Consider the following 18,793-nt stretch of genomic DNA (forward strand, 5'->3'; position numbering starts at 1 on the left):
TTTTCCAAATGAGAAAAAAAAAAATGTCCTTGAAATAATGAAAAACTGAACAGATCTTTATTTCTAAGTAAGTACAGTTCTACAGCAACAGTACTGTGTCAATATTAATTCTCTGACTCGGGGAGCAGTTATGTGATTACACAGCAGAATGCTTGAGCACTGTTTCACTGCAGTGCTGAGGATCCAACACAGGGCCTCACACAGAAGAGGGAAGAACTCTAGCACTGAGCTGTACCCTAGTCTAGGACCCTTGGTTTTCAGGAAACACAGACACTGATGATATATTTAGAGATAGAAAATAATCATGTCTGCAATTTATCCTGAAATAATTGAAAAATAAAAATATATGTTAAAAAAAGAAGTAAAGTCAAATGTAATAAAATTTAACACCTATGTAGAGAATACCTAAAAATTCTTTAACCTAGCATTCAAAGGTTGAGCACACAAACCTGACAAACATTACCTACATATACCACATGGGAAAAAATGCCACTTCTTACAAAAGCAACATAAAAAAGATGAAGGTATTGATATAATGATATTACACTGATATAAAAAAAAAAAACCCAGAAACAGAGAGTGCATGAGTAGCTACACATTCAAGATTTTACAAACCTTCTAAGAAAATTAATATGAGACTCTGTTCTTTCTCTCTTAAACAGGATCACATGAAGCCCAGAGTAGCTATCCCCCTGTGTTTGCCTTCCAAGTGTCGGGAACAAACCACTGTACTTGGCTCTGTCTGCCTTCTTTTTACTTTATTGTGTGTGGCGTTGAGTGTGTACAGGTGTACGCATGCACATGAAAGTCAGAGTTGATGTGGGACATCTTCCTCAATTTTTCTCCACCTTATTTTTTTGGGTCAGGATGTTTCACTGAGTCTGAGTGTCACCAATTCATTTTGACCCAAGGATTTTCCTTTCTCTGCTCCCACACTGGCATTAGAGGTAAGAACCACTGTTTCTGAACTCAGGTCTTCACCTCACTCACAGCACTTTACAGACTGAGCCATCTCCTCAGCCCTTGTCTTCCATCCTACACATCTGCTGACTTTGCTCAATTAAATTCACATCAATTAATCCACATCCTAAAGACATTCAGGCCCTATAGCATTAAAAACTGTAGTTCCTGTGGAAAGGATAGAAATAAAGTTGAGGTAAGTGATTTATCACTACGGAGACTCCTCAATGGAGATTTAGCAGGCAGAAACTTAAAGCTATTTCAGAAATCAGAATTACATTTAGAAATTATAACCTAAGAACAATGGTAAACAACTGCACATAAGATATAGTATTTATTAAAAATAAACTAAACTGTTAAGGGCAGGAGTGGGGGTGAACATGATAAAAATAAAATAAAATTCTCAAAGAATAAAAATGTTAGAAGAAATAGTTCTTTATGATGTGATTCTGCTACTTATTATCGTTCAATATATACCACTATCTCACTTAGGTTAACCGTGCTCCGCTCTCAGCTTTACCCCGAGGATGTACTTAGGGAACAAAAGCACAAGTCTAGAACCACTCCAGGCATCTGGACGCTCGTCTCCAACACCTTCAGCAGACAGATTTCAGCTATCTTAGGGGACAAACATGAACTCCATTTTTAAGTATCTGCCAATGGAAGTAACTTACCTTGGTAGGAAATTACCTGTACACTAAGCTGTACAGTTCCATCTGTTTTCACTCCTTGGTCAAACAAGCTTCGTTCTGGATCCAGCTAAACAGACAAGAGTAAGTAAGATTATTTTAGCTCAATCCTTAGCTAAGTTACTGTCTGTGGTTTAGTACAAACCACTGTACCAACAGAATTTCTGAGCATACTAATAATTTATAAGAATGTATTTAATTATAAAGCTGTCATACTATTTATTTGCTAAAACTAGAAGTATTTTCACCACTGAGGAAGTAATGGAGGACAGCAGAAACCTATCACATTAATTTTTCTATTTTGGTGGTGCTGAGGACTAGTCAGGGCCTCATGTGTGCCAGGCAGACATCCTGCAACCATTCCCTGCTGCTACAAAGTTATTTTAAGTGGCAGTTTTCTATGGGAGCTCTGCAATCTCAGCTGGGATCTTAAATAACACCAACAGGCAATTCTTCATTCTGCAAATGCATTTAAAGAACAAGATAATCCAATGTTTATCAGATAAGAAAAGATGTTAATTAGCGGCTGACAATTTACCTAAGTTTACTAACATATTCATGCCGTATCTCCCTTGTAACTAAAGCCACTTAGGATTCACGCTGAAGCCTCTAATCACAAAGTTAATAAAATTAAATGATTCATGACTCAACTACTGGATCTACTTTTGTCATAATTCCATATCCTTGGAACAATGGTGCTCTTTTCTCTTCATACCTCCTTCTAGTGAATGCATTTCTTACCATGGCTTATTAATGAAATAAAAATAATCTTGACCTCTGATACTGTATCACTAGCTTGGAACAGGCTTCCATCATAAGTACACTGTGTCTAGATGTGTCTGCACATATACTCAGCACACAAATCCTCCTTTCACTCTGATTACCAAGAATTCAGTAAAGGTACAATCACAATTTCAACTACTTACAATGTCTTATACATGAAACCTAAAGTATTAAGTGGACTTTATATCCGACTTGAACAGAAACAAAACAAACTCTATAACACATTGGATTGGCTAAATGTGGCAGTTTCTACTCCTTAACGTAAGTCTTTGCTTGGCATTTAAACATTCTCTGAACATCAAGACTTTCCTCCAGGTCGAGAGGACACTAGCATTACCAACTGGAAGCTATGGCTTATGTATCTTGAAAAGTTAGATCTCAGAGCCTGAACACGACAGCATACTAAGAATAGGACATATAAGAACAAGGCTCCAGCATGGTTGAATGTGTAACATATTCTTCAAAGAAGAACAACTCAGTGATTGCTCCAGCTGCTTTTAAGTTGGCATTTATCTGCCGATGCCAAGGCATTCCCAGAAGCAGCAGGTACTAATGTCAAATGCATGCTTGCACTGACATGGGAAACAGAGCTGCCATGCTCACATTCTTTGTTCAGCTGAGGAAAGGTGCTAGAGGGATGTGAAATGCCCATATATCCAAGCATAGCTCTCAAGTTAATGGTATCATGATTTACACATACTTCCATTTATCCAGAAAATGCTTACTGAGAAACTATGATAGAATAGGTACTTCGTAGGCCATATTTCATTACGAGGCCAGGTATTCTATCATTGCAGAATAGAAATAATAACATGGTGGTTTTTGATGACTGATACAATTAAATGGGATCATTTGGAAGTATTTTGCTAGTGTTTAACTCAATGTACTCTATCCTTATAGCTCTAGCTCACCACTTTTAGTGACTATTTTGAATCCTGCATTTATGTACTGAATATTCTGTTTTAAAAGACTTACTTTTAGGATCTTTATAAATATACTATTATGCAGGTGAGCATTATGTAGGAACAATTCTTTGAAGTAGAACTGTTGGGCACTTTACACTTCTAATAAGATATTGAATATCAACTGCTTTCAAAATACCATGTTAATTTATCTTCTCACTACTAAGACGAAAGTTTAACATGTTGTTTTAAGTAGATACAACGACAGTCTCTAATTTTAGAAGGCAATATCCAATCACCATTAACATTTATTATATGTATAATAAAGGAAAAAGACTTAAAATATGGTTAATAGCAACTAATGAATATTTCAATTTACTTTATAACAGAATATTGTTTAATAGTAACTGCAGAGGACTCGAATTTTTAAAACACTAAGGCAAAGTTCTGTAATACATGGAAAAATGGTATCACAAGACAGGCATGAACATTACAGATAGTAAAGAATAAAGCGGCCAAGCGTTAGTGGCACATGCCTTTAATCCCAGCACTCAGGAGGGAGAGCCAGGCGGATCTCTGTGAGTTAAAGGCCAGCCTGGTCTACAGATCGAGATCCAGGGCAGGTACCAAAGCTACACAGAGAAACCCTATCTAGAAGAAATAATAATAATAATAATAATAAAATAAAAATAAAGCGAAGCAAACAATGTTAAAAAATGACAAAATACACATTCATATGTTAATGTGAAAAAAGTGTACAGATGCTAGCAATTATTATGAGTTTTAGAAAAGTCATAGAGCTGGGTGGTGGTGGTGCACGCCTTTAATCCCAGCACTCGGGAGGCAGAGGCAGGCGGATCTCTGTGAGTTCGAGGCCAACCTGGGCTACAGAGTGAGTTCCAGGACAGACGCAAAGCTACACAGAGAAACCCTGTCTCGAAAACCCCCCCAAAAAAGAAAAGTCAAGTCATGGAAAACTACTTCAGCAATCTTACTCAGGTTACTTCTTATACACAAAGTAGTATCACCTGGAAAAAAGGTAAACTAAGTCTGTGAGGATGCTTCAAACATACAATAATACTACAATGGGAAATATTTCCAATTTACTGCCAGAGAAAATGCAAAGGCAACACAAACCATTCCGTCAATGGCCCTCATTCTAAAGGTGAGAAAACTCATATTAAGTTAAATCAGCAAGCACAAACTTCTTCAGTCTCACTTCTTAATGCTTCCCACGACTCCATCGTTAATTTGACTTTCACATTCATGAAAGTAAAAAGGAATGAGTGACTTATTATTCATGCAATTCAATTTTATTACTCAATCTTTAAGTTTTAGATACAGGAAATTTGCTGAAAGAATTTTCATTTCTAAGTGCTCAAATTTTATATCAGATATATTTATAGATATTTACAGAGATAAACCTTACCTGAATATCTTGCAGGCAAATTTCATGAGCATCTAAAGAACACTGCAGTCTTGGTTCTAGTAGTTTCTTTAAATTGCCTATTGGTTCATTGATGTCTATTGCCTGGCTTACACATTCAGCTGGGGTGTAGGTCTGTTCCACAATGCTAAATGTTAATGGAGATAAAGGTTAATAATCACATGTTATCCTGATATAAAGATAACACTATACCAAAAACATACATGGTCTTTGAAACTCTTTCTTTCCTCCTATGGTGTGCACTAATTTCTTCTTTGATGCTGTTAGACTCATGGACTAATGCTGTCAATATGAACGCTAAATCTCATAGCTAATTTGAAACTTAAAACACTCTTAAAAACATGCTTAGTTATGTATATAAATGCATGCACCAGTACATAAATAAGTTCTGGATGTATACTATCTAAGGGGAAATGTGTGCCTTTATATTACCTCTCAAGTTATTTTCAAGAATTTAAGGCCCAGAACCATGGTAATACACTGTGTCCTTTAAAATCTGTAAAATTTGTTGAGATTTTGGCACAAGCCTGTAATCACAGCACTTGGGAAGTAGACGCAGGAGCATCAGTTCATGGTCATCCTCCATCCTCAGTTCCATAGAGAAATATAAACCAGCCTGGGCTATATGAGCCCCTATCTCAAAACTCAAAACAAAACAAAACAAAAATCAAAACCAAAATTTTGTACATCATTTCTACTAATCAATTTCCTTACCAATATAATCTAGTAAATATAAATTGATAAGGCATAGCAATATAAATACTTGCAATTTAATTTGAATACTAACCAATTATTAGGTTTTTGAGAGGTTTATCTGAATAGTCTTGGCTGTCCTGGAATTCAGAAACCTACGTGCCTCTGTCTCTGCCTCCTGAGTGCTGGGACTAAAGGCTTGCACCATCACTGCCTGGTTAGTCTTAGGAATTTATATTGCCCTTAAAATTTACTTAGAGCTCTTTTGCATTGTTATTTCACAATTCAAATAGGTTAAAAGCCTTGATAAGTAATTGTACATATCTCTTGTAAATGCTTACGGGGTGGGGGGGGTGGGGGGTGGGGGTGGGGGTGGTCAAAGAGAAGACTGAGGAAATAGTATTTACTAAATTAAGTTTCACAACACATTTAAACTTTAAATATGACTTAAATCTCTTCACAGTTATTAAAATAAGTATGAAGTGGGAGTCAGTGAGATACCTCAGTGGTTGGGGGGGGCACGCATGGGGACGGATGGAGAGACGGACATAAATTGGTTCTGAGTACCTACATCATGTGGCTCACACCCATCTAAAACTCCAGTTGCATGGTGATCTGATGCTTTTGCCTCTGCTGGTACCTAAACTCACCTGCATATACTCACACTCAGATACATAACTGAAATACACATAATTAAAAATAAAATTTCCTAATAAAATAAAACATGAGTTAGTGGCTAGGGAAATGGCTCAGTAGGATAACACTTGCTGTACATGTTGAGGATCAGAGTTTGGATCCTCTGAACCCAGGCAAAGGCAGGTATGGTAGTACACATCTCACCAGTGCGCCTACAGTAAGATGGGAGACAAGGCAGCAAAAATCCCAGGCTCACAGGCCAGCTGGGTTGGCCTGTCTAAACAAGCTGGATAGTGAGGATGAACACCTGATGCTGACCTCTGACCTCCACATGCATGCTATGGTATACAGGCATCCACATTCAACACACACAAACATGTATAAGTGCATGAGTGTGCACACATACACAATGTCATTTTATTTTTACATATTTTCCAAGTATAATGATATATATAAAATATATATATTTAGTGAATATATATACAACACATTTCTTAAAATATTTAAAATTTATAAAACAGAACACTCATGATTAAAAACAATATTATTTTAAAATAATAGTGTATTATTATTCTTGGTTAATATAAAGAATGTTTTGGTTTTTTTTGAAAGTGAGCACTTTCAGCATATTTTTCAGCTATTAAGCACTGAAACCTATCCTTTTTAGTAATAATGATTTTTAAGAGATCCAAATGCTACCTTAGAACAGATTCTAAAATTTCACTTCTCTGAATACCAAGTATTAAGTAAGACTTTCGAAGTTTCTTGTTGCAAAGTTATAAACCTTGGGAAATCTAAAAATCTTAATCAGTAGTTTCTTTTGAAGGAATGTGGATGATCTCACATTACTGTTTCTCAATTTCTGCAACATAACAAACTGCTGGAGTTGAAGAACACCTATGGCCTCCTTTACACTGAGCCACATGTTAACAGCTAATCTACCACCCAGACACCTGCAAAGGGCCTGTGATAAACACTTTAGGCTCTATGGAGCATTTAGGAGTATTTGTGTGCATAAAAATAAGTAGACATGCTAGACTCCAGTTCTGCAGCTCCTTCCCAACCTGACCAAGGGTTGAGCTGTGTGACCAAATGCTACAAAGTTTCTTTGGCTTCTCCCTTGGCACCTTCTCAGACTAACTGAAAAGCCCTAGAAAAAGGCTCACTGGACACACGGAGGTTCCCTGCCAACAAGATCACCAGTGATCTCTGGGGCAGATACTATAGCTCTAGACTACTCTTAGGTGACTGCAGACCATACTGACAACTCAACTAGAAGCTCTTAAAGTACTCAGGTCAAAACCATCCAGCTAAGCTGACCCCAGGCATTCTATTCTTGTGCTGCAGAAAGGAACAAACAATTCAAAGCTCTCTTTAGCACTGAAGTTTAAATTTTAGCTGTCTTCTTAATTCAGGACCCTCCAGATCTAAGTCATCCCAGCCTGTCTTTTGCTACTCTGTAGAAGTCCCCTATGACCTTTCAGTCCCATTAGCTTCAGTATATTAATTAGCTTGTCTCCTGCTTTACAGAGTACAATAGCACCTTAGCTACTATCTCCACAACCTCCTTACTGACTTTTTCCAAATCTGTTTCTATCAGAATCTCTCCCTTGATTCTGAATTCATCACCACCCCCTTTCAGGTAAGACTCTATCGTCATTCCAAGAAGCAACACTTTTACCGTTATGCTCAGTACTGTGGACACAGGTGTTCTTCGACTTTTATAAGGACATTTGAAACTGTCTTATTTTACTTCTGACAGTTACTAATATACAGCAGTTATTCATAAATAACTATTGTTAAATTCAGGTTGAATTAAACTGTCTTTGAAATAAAAGTCATCAGCACTTAGTAAAGAATAAAAAACAAAGAAATGCCTTTTAGGTGGGGGTGGGGACAGGCTATTATAACTGTGTGCCCATTACTACTGCTTATATTTCAGAAATGCCTTTCTCTCTGAGCTACAGACCTATTAAGTCGGGGGGGGGGGGGGGGTGCGACACGACGGAAGGGACATGGGGACAGACAAGGACACACAAAACTAAACACATTGGTCTGGTCCTTGACTGTAACCTGGAATACCAGTAATAGTAAAAACTGGTCAATTCAGAACCGCCAACCTTTCTTCTGTGCACTCTGGCTTCTCAGTTCCATCAATCTCAATCTCTATCAGCTCTTCTGCTTCTCTCTTAGTCATGGCTGAAGTTTTTCAATGTTCAGTCCTAGAAGAGATCAATGTCAAGATTTTTAAACATCACCTGTATAAGCAAAAATGATATGCAAGAAAAAGACCAAATCTGAACTAAAGCGGAGGGAGGAGAGGTACTCTATCTATGTGAAAGCTCACATACCACATTTATAAACTAGTTTTTGTTTAAATTGCCATTTATTAGCCTGATATGGTGATTCCATTCCTTTATTTATTGGAACTTGTTGGCCCAGTCTAAGTAAGTTAATTCAAGACACTACAAAAGCAAATGAAAGTTAGAGCAACTATATTAAAGCAACTTGGATTCAAACCTGAAGTTTAACATGGAGAGGGATTACAACTGTCTAGCTAAATATCTGGCCTGATTACATAAAGATTAAAATTCTTGTTTAACGCACAAGTTACAAAACAGAACTGAAAGTGACTATTAGGTGGAAAGACCAAACCCTCAGTTAATTAATAACCAAAAAGAGAGAGAAAAGGTGGGACAAACTCCCAAAGCTGGCAAAGCTCAGCACAGAAACAGGAAATTCATACCAAAGCAAACTAAAATAATTCAGGGTGTGAAGAAATGCACAGGTACAAATCATTCCAAGACGAAATTCACTCACATTGTATTGTGCATTTCCTGGAAAATGCAATCACCATTAGGAAAAAAGGACAGCATGTACATCTATGTTGTGTGTGTAAAGAGCAAATACCAAAATCTGATTAAAAGTTAAAAACTGAAGACCCTTCTTCAGGTGAAGGGCATTCAGGTTTTCAAAACTACCATTTTACTTTTTAGTCCTAAGATTTAAGTTTTTTTTTGGTTGTTGTTGCCACAAGACTCCCGTGAACCGTGTTAATTCAGTACTTGGCCTCTATCTGCTCTCCTGACTCTTCCAACTTAACATCTCAGTACTTAATTCACTACTTCATGACCATGTACCCAAGATGCACTTCTGTACTTGCAGTACAGGTAAAATGGACTTCAGTCCCCTTGGCACCCAGGTCTGCATACAAATAAAAAAAAAAAAAAAAAAAGGCACTAAAGTGGTGGCCAGTATCTTGTGGAGTTAAAGACGACTGTATGGTATCCAAGAACGTGACGATGGTGAATCTGTTGAAATCATTTCCTCTTGCCAGCACTCAGACCTATCATTAGTCCAAACTACCTATTGGTTTTTTAAAAATTGCATTTACTTACTGCTAGGCGTGGTGGTACGCTCCTTTAATGCCAGGGCTCAGAAAGCAGAGGCACACAGACCTCTGCATTCTAGGCGGCCTAGTCTAAACAGCGAGTCTCAGGTCAGCCAGAGCTAGATAGTGAGGTATGTTTGTAGGTGCACATGTGTGGAGGTCAGAGGGCAGCTTGTGGTAGTCAGTTCTCTCTGCCACTAGAGTTCCAGGGGTTGAACTCGGATAATCAGGCTTGGCAGCAAGTGGCTTTACCTGTCGGGCCATGTCACTGGCCTACCTACGGATCTATTTTCAAACGACTACTCAGCATCTTGAAACGACGAACTGGCACCATTCCCCACGCTGTTAACCCTAGGGTGGAATCCCTGAACTCCATCGTTGTTGCACTACGCCAATGATTTTAAAAAAAATAATTAATTAAAAAAAAAAAGCTGGCCAAGTACATTAACCTTTAACCTTCACTGACTTCCTCGCAAAAGGAACTGGAAGTCATCATTTGCATTAGTGTGCAATTCTGAGACCGTCCCAGAGGGGCAACTGGATGTGGGGTGCGGGAGTCGCTGAGTCGGGTGTCAGGCTGGTCTGGCCCCTTCCAGGGAGACCCGGGAGCGCGGGGCCGCCGAGGCTAGCCCGCCCCGCGCCGGGCGACAAGCGCGCCGTCAGCGTTCCGCCGCGCCGGCCCCGGACCATGCCGCTCCCCGCGCCCCTCCCCTCGGCTCCCCGCACAGCCTCTCCCGCCCCTCCCCACCCGGCTCCCTCAAGTCTCCCCGAACGGAAATGGGAGTCACAGCGCCGGGGACCAGCGGAAACAAAACACAGAGGCGGCCGCGGGGGGGCCGCGGCGGGGGGAAGAAGCCCCGGAACCAGGCCGGCCGCGCGGGGCCCGCGCTCCCCGCCAGCCCGCGGCCGCACTCACCAGCTCCGGAATCCGCCCCGTGGCCCTCGGCCGCGCTCCACAGCCGGCTGGGGACGGCGGCGGCGCGGGCTCCACGTGCAGCGACTCTCCGGGTAAGCCGCGCCGCGCCCGCGACTCGCTGAGTGAGGCCCCGGGGCCCTTCCCGCGGAATCGGCGCTCAGGAACCCCGGCCCCTCTCCCGCCTCCCAGGCACCCCTGGGCCAGGAACTACAACTCCCAGCAGGGTGCGCGACACGAACGCCGGCGGCAACGGAGGCTCACGAGGCACAAACGCCCCTAGCCGCTCGGTGTGACGAGCTCGCTTCCCCCCCACACACACTGCAGCCACCTCCCCAACCCCACGGAACAAGACGCTGACTCCGAAGGGAGGCCTGAACTAGAAGAGAGAACCAAGTACGCATGCGTACAGTGCACTGTTTTCCAAGAGGGGAGAAAGGGGTGAAGTTAAGTGAAGGAAAGATAAGATGGCGGAGTCTTAGCTATGGGACCCGGAAGCACTTGCCCTCCACTTCCTCCTCCTGTTTGGCTTCTGTCTCACCTAGAGGCGTCCGGTCGCAGACTGTCTCCGAGGCGCTTCCTGTCCGGTGAGCGTCGAACGACTGAAGCGGCGGCCCATAATGCACTGCGATGGCGGGTAGGCGTGTGTAGGCGGAGCCAGGGCCGGAAGTAGAACGGTGGCGGCGGCGGGGACTCTGGCAGCTCGGGACTCAGTGCAAGGTGACTGGGAGGGTAACCCGGCTGGCTTGGCCTCTTGGGACTGCGATTCTGGGTTTCTTCACGAGCCAAGGGCTGCCTGTCACCTCTGCTCTAGTCGCAGAGGGTTAGCCCCGTGCCCTTGGCACCTGCCCGGCCCGGCCTGAGGTCACAGGTGACCTCGGCCGTGCTGAGTACCAGGCTGTGCCTTAGACACAAGAAGACCGTTAATACCCCTTTGAGGGCAGAACAGACCCGCACGGAAGGCAGAAGGGCGCGGGGATGGGTCTGCAGCCCACTTGGGGCAGCCCAAGGTCAAGGCACGAGCCAGAAGCTTGTGAATTATGCAGGAGCGCCGGTCGGGCCCCTTAAGACGGAAAAAAAGGGCACTAGTGATATCCCCAAAGTTTGCATCTAGTCTAGAAACGATGGTGTTAAAACAGCTTTATGGGTTGACTTTAGAAACGGTGGATTGATTTATGATTACATACTAACAGGCAGCAAACGGACTAGCTTTTGGCCGGGCTGGTCAGTCATCGCTATAAATAGGAGAGCTATGCTCCTTCCCAATGCTACGCCTCTTTTTTTGAACTTTGATTTTTTTCCCCCCGATGCTTTCCCCGATATTTTAATATTAGACCCTTCACAGACAGCTAGCTCCTGATAGTCCATCAATACAGAATTTGTCACAGATGTTTTATACACTTAAGGTGACATTTTCTTCTATGTGCTAGCGAACAGTCCGTATTCACTGTTGAATCTGAAAAAGTGGAAGGCAGTAGAGGAGAAGCAACAAGTAGTTTTGGTAAGAGACTATGTGTTCATGTTTTGGATGATTGTGTCGGATTTAGGAGGCAGATAAACACATACATGTATGTTTGGGGCTCAGGAAATGGGGTAAATTAGAAATGTGAATTGAGAATCAGTACTTTGATGCTACGTTATTGAAAGCTGGAACCTTTTTGCCTGTTTTTGTAGAAGAAATGACAGTCTTTGCAGTCAGCTTGAGAGCAGGTTGACTGTAAAATGTTAGGTAAACAATAACCTTCCTTAGATATAATTTTTATCAACTGAAAGCAAGACTAAGACCTCCTTCCCCTAACTCTTAAAGGGTATTTCCTTAAGTGGAGAATGTATTTTTCAAAATGTCTAGGGCTAAACAAGTGTTGTTGCCTTTACTGATGTATGTTACGTGTTCCCAGATTTCCAGAGAGGAAGACAGACATTGAGTTGGGTTATACTTTCCTGATATCAGGACCTTCTGTTTCTTTGTTTGCTTTTAGCCCTTTCACCTGTATAATTCTCTGGTAGATTATGACTGACACGTTAATCAAGACTTTAATTTCTTCAAATGTTTTCATCCTGGTCAGTGAATGGTATCCCTCTGCTTGTTTGATATCTTTGAGCAGTACTAAATGCTATTCGAGGCTTTGTTGGAGTTGGTATTATTGACACTTTAGACTGCCTAACCTTTTGAAGTGAGAGAGGGAGGGTTGTTACTTTTCATGTTGTAGGGGTATAGAAGTGTGGCCGATCCCCACCCACCCACTACAAGACACTTACATCCAACCTATTCAGGACAACTAAAATTGTCTTGAGACAACAAATGTGCCCTGGGAGATAAAATTACTCCCTTCACATAGGTTTAGTAACCACTGTGCCATTCTGCTGGCTTGTAGTTAATGATTCTCAAACTTTCAGTGGTAAAGGTCTACTCCCACCCCTCTATGTAATTCTATCTGTCTGTCTGTGTGCATCTGTGTATTTATGTAGGTGTATGTGGGCACTTCTGCACGTGTTTCTCTGGCAGCCAGAGGTCAGCTTCAGCTGTTACTCTCCAGGTACTATGCATGTTGGTTTTTGAGACAAGGTCAGTCAGTGTCCAAGGTCTTGCCAAGAAGACTGGGTTATCAACTGAGTCCAAACATCTGCCTGTCTCTGCCTCCCCGGTGCTAGCATAAGCTTGCGGCCAATCCTGACTTTAGAGACAACCAAAAGGAAACAGAACGCGCAGATTCTGGGGATCAAATGCTATCCCGTCTACCACCACTTTTGTAACTGTCCTCACCAGATTCAAGGGACAAATTAATTTGTCAAATTGCTGTAAAGGTTGTTAAATCCTTGTTCCTATTTCTCCACTAATATACACTAGTAGCAATGTGCCCACTGCCATGGGTCCTCACAGTTCAGTAGAAGTCAGGTTTCAGCAGGCGGATACAGATAAAATCTGGGTGGGAGCAGGTTTTCCTCGGGGCTTTGAGTGATCCTTTGTCACAGTTTGAGCAGCATTAACTGTGATACAGCAGACTGTAGCACAATGATTATTAAACAGATGTGAGGTGGGAGAGGGCTGGTTTTATTTCCCAGGGTCTAGAGGAACGTTACGAACCTATCCCCTATCTGTTGAAATGTGGTCCTTCTATTGCCATTTCACTAGGGGTTGGTGATCCCTTTCCCTTTATAAGCTAAGTCTAGATCTGGAGAAATTTTTCTTCTGCTAAATTTCAGCTTCCCTGGCTCTTCCTTTTGGAGTTCCTGCTTGAATGTATTTGTTGTAATTAGGAATATTTTTGCATTTGAGTTGTAAATCATTAACTCAGGTCTCAACAAGAATTATCCTGGCTGGGCGGTGGTGGCGCACGCCTTTAATCCCAGCACTCGGGAGGCAGAGCCAGGCGGATCTCTGTGAGTTCGAGGCCAGCCTGGGCTACCAAGTGAGTCCCAGGAAAGGCGCAAAGCTACACAGAGAAACCCTGTCTCGAAAAACCAAAAAAAAAAAAAAAAAAAGAATTATCCTGTCCTTTAATGTATCTAAGAACATTTTTAGCTAGAAAATTACTTTGTTTTAGCTTCAGGAGGTCTAAGGACTTGAAAGGCTAAGCTCTGATTTTTAAATTTTGACTTTGACCTTGTGCAAACTCTCTGATGAGCTTCTATCATCTGATCTCTCTGTTACTGCAGGGCTCACTTGGGGTGGTTGTTTTCCTTTACTGTTTCTGTTGGAAGCTGATTTGGTTGTTACAGTGTTAAGTGGATAGGATCCTGCTGCTGTTAGCAGGCAAAGCTCTTTTCCTTCCTGTGGGCCTGTGAAGTGGAACTTTCCAGCCTCTCGTTCCTGGCTAAGACAACTGTCTTTACTCTCTTTGTCCAGCGCCCTTTGGCCCTTTGAGGGGTCATGGAAACTGGCACATTATGAGCAAAGTGTCTTTTCCTGCTGGAGACAAGTAATGGTCTTGAGAGCCTCGCCTCACTGTTTCCTTAGGTCCAAGTTCCTGGGAGAAAAAAAGCATCACCCCAGACTTGGTGCTTTCTTTCTGCTGTAACCCTCCTAGAACTCTCAGCTGCTCCTATGTCCCAGAGCCTTTTGGTAAAAAGCAAAGGTTTTGTAATGGAAGGGTCATTACATATGTCTGTGAATGACCAGATATAGCCTGAGTTCCGGTGCAGTATAGTTCTGTAACTTAACTGATAGAATTAGGTCTCACCACATGATGCATTTGGGGTGTTTTATGAAAAGTGCATAACCTTCTGATGCTTGTCCAGTACCAGAGGCTCACCATGATTCTCCAGAGGCTCTTCAGGCTCTCCTCTGTCCTTCGCTCGGCAGTCTCTGTGCATCTGAGGAGGAACATTGGTGTGACAGCGGTGGCGTTTAATAAGGAACTTGATCCTGTACAGAAACTCTTCGTGGACAAGATAAGAGCGTACAAGTCAAAGCGACAGTAAGTGGGGAGATGACCAAGTGCACTGTGACTATAAATATTCAAAGTATGCAGATTTCAAGATGTAAGTCCTAACTGTGTCTTCTTTATAAAGGCTCCAAGGACAGTTCCAGTAAATCTGTTGTCATTTGAAGTATAGACACAGTAATGTCATTATAATGAAATAAGTCACAGAAGTGCACAGCATCTTGAACTCATTTAGTAGCTATCTAAGAAAATTGAGTCCCAGAGACATTGATTAGCTTAACATCATAGAACTAAGAATGATTGGGCAAAACATACAGTCAGTGTATTCCAACTCTCATTTTTGGCTTTTTCTGTGACGTGATTTGGGGATGTACGTAAACAGCATTTTTCTCTTTAAGGATGTTTTCATGGTGATATATCACTGGAAATGACAAAACACTCAAAATGGCTTAAAGTAAGACTTGGAAAAACATGATTGCAAACCACACATTTGAGATGAATGTCCAATCTATGCATCATTTGGTTCAACCCCTAAATCTTAGGAAAATGATAACACAGGAGTGTATAATTCTTTTCTTTAGTCTTCTGTCATTTATAAAGAACATGAGGTGTAGCATGAATCCTTAAAGAGTATTATTAATAAAACCAAACCCAAGGCCAGTTATTGGGGTGAATGCTGGAAGATCAGAGAAACAGAACAAGCCACAGCCACCTCACCTTGCCAATTCCTCAGCTGATCCCGTTTCCTCAGACTGGATGCCTCTCAGCTGAACTGTGCTGCTCAAAAGCCTAAAAGCTTAACCAGCTCTAGTTCCTGTTCTCACACCTTAAATACCTTTCTGCTTTCTGCCATCACTTCCTGAGATTAAAGGCTCACTTCCTGGGATTAAAGGCGTGAGTCAGGCTTTAAACTCACAGAGATCTGGATGGATCTCTGCCTCCCAAGTGATAGGATTAAAGGCATGTGTGCCACCATTTTCTGGCCTCTATATCTAGTGGCTGTTCTGTTCTCTGACCCCAGATAAGTTTATTAGGGTGCACAATATTTTGGGGAACACAGTATCACCACAATGAGGGCTAATTGATATGGGCCATGTTTTTATAACATGCAGATTCTTAAAACCTGATGGAAGTAGAAAGCTTATAAACAAACAAGTATACGTAAATGGTTAGATACTAGGTGGTTTCTAGTGTTTGGAGATTTGAAAGGAAACATTTCCCAGCTGGAGACATTTTTGAAAGGTATTTTGGAGAAGTTCACATTAGGGCTTTGAAGGCAGTGCTTGGGAGCATTCTACTCTTTTGAGTGTCTCCTGGGCAGCTGTAAATCATCTTCCCAGTGTAAAAAGAAAAGAAAAGGAAAGAATTTACTCATGATTTTGCTTATAGCTTGTTCTCAACCAACTGGAAGACACATCAAGTACTATACCAGGTTAAGAATAATAGTTTTAAAGACTAGATAGGTAAGTAGGAATAGGAAGGTTATATCTTTTAGGATGGAAAAATGATGTCAGATTAAAGTATGAAAACTAGAAAGCATTAAATTTGGAGAATCACACACTTGTGATCCCAGAGGTATGGGGCATAGGAGGAATATGCACAATTTCAAGCGTGAGCTTTGTAGGTAAGTGTCAAGTTCAAGTGTATGCTTGTTGGTTTTATGTCAACTTGACCTAAGCTAGAGGTATCAGATGAGGGAGCTTCAACAGAGAAAATGTCTCCCTAAGATAGGACCGTAGGCAAGCTTGTAGGGCATTTTCTTAATTGGTGATTGATGTGGAAGGGTCCACACCATTGTGGGTAGGGCCACCAAGCGCTGGAAGTCCTGTGTTCTATAAGAAAGCAGTCTGAACAAGCCATATGGAATAAGCCAGTAAGCAGCACCCCTCCATATGTGGCCTCTGCACCAGCTCCCATCTCTAGGTTCCTGCCTACTGGAGTCCCTGTTCTCACTTTCTTTGATGATAAGCAGTGATATGGAAGCATAAGCTTTACCTCTCCAAGTTGCTTTGGTAGTGATGTTTCATCATAACAATAGTAACCCTAACTAAGGCAGATGTCAAAGGTTGGACCCACTTGGTTGAAGTTTAAGTGCCAGATAATTATTTTGGAACTCTAATGGTAACTAACCATGCAGTCAGTAAGAGTCTTGAGGACTGGGAAAGTGGTTCAGTTGGTAAAGTTCTTGCATAATAAAGAGGTTCCAGAGTTTGGATCCCCAGCACCAATGTAAAAAGTCTGATGCTGTAGCCACAGCAGCATTTGCCTTTAATCTGAACATTAGTAGACAGAGACAGGACATCCTTGGGGTCTTGCTGGTCAGCCAGTTTAGCTATTTCATGAACTCAGGTTCAGTGGGAAATCCTGTCTCCAAAATCAAAATGGAGAGAGAAAGATGTAGAGGAAGTCACTAGATGTCATCATTGACCCCTGGCCTCCATACATATGTACAACATACAGACCTTGGGTATTTGAGAGACCCATCTGTTTGTAATAACTCTTTAGTTGTTGTTATTTCTCATTAATGTGTATGAGTGTTTTGCATATATATATATATATATATATATACACACACACGTGTGTGTGTGTGTGTGTGTGTGTGTGTGTGTGTGTGTGTGTGTACAACTTGTGTGCCTGGTGCCCATGGAGGTCAGAAGGGAGTGTTAGGCCCCCTAGAACTGGTGTTAATGGTGAACTGGTTAACTGGTGAACCACTGGTGGGTGATGGGAAATGAACCTGAGTACTGTGCAAGAGCAGCACATGTTCCAAACTGCTGAGCCATCTCCCCGGTCCCTTTATCAGTTTATTATTTAGCAGCTCCCAGGCCTAACAGTTCAGGTCTCCGATGGTCTGGGTTTTGCTGGGATTTCTTGTTTTACTGGTTTGGGTTTCTTCTTTTTTTATCTGAACTGCATCATTTTCCATATACTGCAACTCAGATCCTGAGAGGGTCTGATTAGTAAGTATCTTTGATGCTAACAAACCTTGAGTTTACAGATTTGTTTGAAGTTACCTCATCTCTGAAACCTATTCTGAAACAAATTTGAATTAACTCAAATCCTAAAGAGTTTTCTTTTTACCCCATAGGTGTACCTTTAAAATCTCTTAAAACTTAATGATAAAGTATAATTTCAGTTTTGTTTTTTTTTTTTTTTTAATTAGTTCATAAAATCAGTTTTCTTTGTTCGTTTGTCCAATAGGACATCTGGAGGACCTGTTGATACTGGCCCAGAGTATCAGCAAGAGCTGGACAAAGAGCTTTATAAGCTTAAACAAATGTATGGTGGAGGGGACATGAATACGTTTCCTACCTTCAAATTTCAAGGTAAGTCTAATCACAAATTAAATTTGGGGGATTATTATAGGTAGAGAATATTCACATACATTTTCTTTTGGGGGTTCATGCGAGGCTCAAACCTAGTACCTTGCCTCTGTTATGCAAATGCTCCCACTGAGCTGTACTTCATCCAGGAGAGTTTTTTGGATTGTTTGGAGGTTAAATGACAGTTACATGTGGAGTTCCTACAACCGTGATGTGTTTCGAAAGGAAGCCTTCGGGTCACTGTTTTACTTCGGTGTAGGAGAGCACGTGAATTATGATAGCTTTCTCATTTGGTTGGCCTAGTTACACAACACCATTTATGCAGCATAGGCTAATAGAGATCCCTATCACAGAAGCTGTTGAAAGGTTGACAGTTGTTATGTTTTTGTGTACATGTTTAAAAACAGATGTTTTCTTTAAAAAAAAAAATCTAAGAACTGGTAAACTTCAAGCATTGTAGCGAATCTTGTTTTTGTTGCATGGCTAAGCCTGAAACTTTTCCCTCTTTTTAGATCCCAAATTTGAAGTCATCGAAAAACCCCAGTCCTGAAGAATATTATAAAATTCATCTGGTAATTTGTCATGAATTAGTTGTACAACTAATTAAAAAAATTCAAATAAACATTCATTTCCCAGTTATCAAATGTCCTTTAAATTCTTTGGTGATGTGG

General features: G+C 41.3%; 2 protein-coding genes across 8 annotated transcripts in view; one reads left to right on the plus strand and one right to left on the minus strand.

The window, feature by feature from the left end:
- The window catches only part of Gabpa (GA binding protein transcription factor subunit alpha), a 29,228-nt gene extending 17,890 nt beyond the window's left edge, over positions 1 to 11,338 (minus strand). The window contains exons 1-4 of one of the 4 annotated variants that reach the window (XM_059277814.1): positions 10,956 to 11,338; positions 8,231 to 8,332; positions 4,764 to 4,908; positions 1,635 to 1,719 (exon numbers count right to left, since the gene is read on the minus strand). In XM_059277814.1, coding sequence (XP_059133797.1) covers positions 1,635 to 1,719; positions 4,764 to 4,908; positions 8,231 to 8,307 — 307 coding nt within the window. In that variant the 5' untranslated portion in view covers positions 8,308 to 8,332; positions 10,956 to 11,338. Of the gene's footprint in view, positions 1 to 1,634; positions 1,720 to 4,763; positions 4,909 to 8,230; positions 8,333 to 9,950; positions 10,045 to 10,417; positions 10,625 to 10,955 lie in introns of those variants that run through there. The other 3 variants (XM_059277811.1, XM_059277812.1, XM_059277813.1) reach the window with 3 other exon arrangements.
- Positions 10,442 to 18,766, plus strand: Atp5pf (ATP synthase peripheral stalk subunit F6). Of its 4 annotated transcripts, none has more exons than XM_059277816.1 (5): positions 10,442 to 10,509; positions 10,960 to 11,134; positions 14,654 to 14,832; positions 18,001 to 18,125; positions 18,635 to 18,766. In XM_059277816.1, exons 3-5 carry the CDS (start codon positions 14,669 to 14,671, stop codon positions 18,670 to 18,672), a joined length of 327 nt encoding a protein of 108 aa, XP_059133799.1. In that variant the 5' UTR covers positions 10,442 to 10,509; positions 10,960 to 11,134; positions 14,654 to 14,668; the 3' UTR covers positions 18,673 to 18,766. The 4 variants fall into 4 exon arrangements, with proteins under 4 accessions (XP_059133799.1, XP_059133798.1, XP_059133802.1 ...); XM_059277815.1 differs by lacking the exon at positions 10,442 to 10,509 and adding an exon at positions 10,567 to 10,810; XM_059277819.1 differs by lacking the exon at positions 10,442 to 10,509 and having other exon boundaries at positions 10,978 to 11,001.
- Positions 18,767 to 18,793: the final 27 nt, after the last annotated feature.

This window comes from Peromyscus eremicus, chromosome 12 (genome assembly GCF_949786415.1).
Source record: "Peromyscus eremicus chromosome 12, PerEre_H2_v1, whole genome shotgun sequence".
In the NCBI taxonomy this organism is placed as follows: Eukaryota; Metazoa; Chordata; class Mammalia; order Rodentia; family Cricetidae; genus Peromyscus; species Peromyscus eremicus.

Bases quoted from the DNA above. Each gene is read 5' to 3' on its own strand.
- Atp5pf (XM_059277816.1), top strand. From the start codon at position 14,669: ATGATTCTCCAGAGGCTCTTCAGGCTCTCCTCTGTCCTTCGCTCGGCA. The intron at 14,833-18,000 runs GTAAGTGGGGAG...TTTGTCCAATAG, and splicing joins GCGTACAAGTCAAAGCGACA to GACATCTGGAGGACCTGTTG. The intron at 18,126-18,634 runs GTAAGTCTAATC...CCCTCTTTTTAG, and splicing joins TCCTACCTTCAAATTTCAAG to ATCCCAAATTTGAAGTCATC.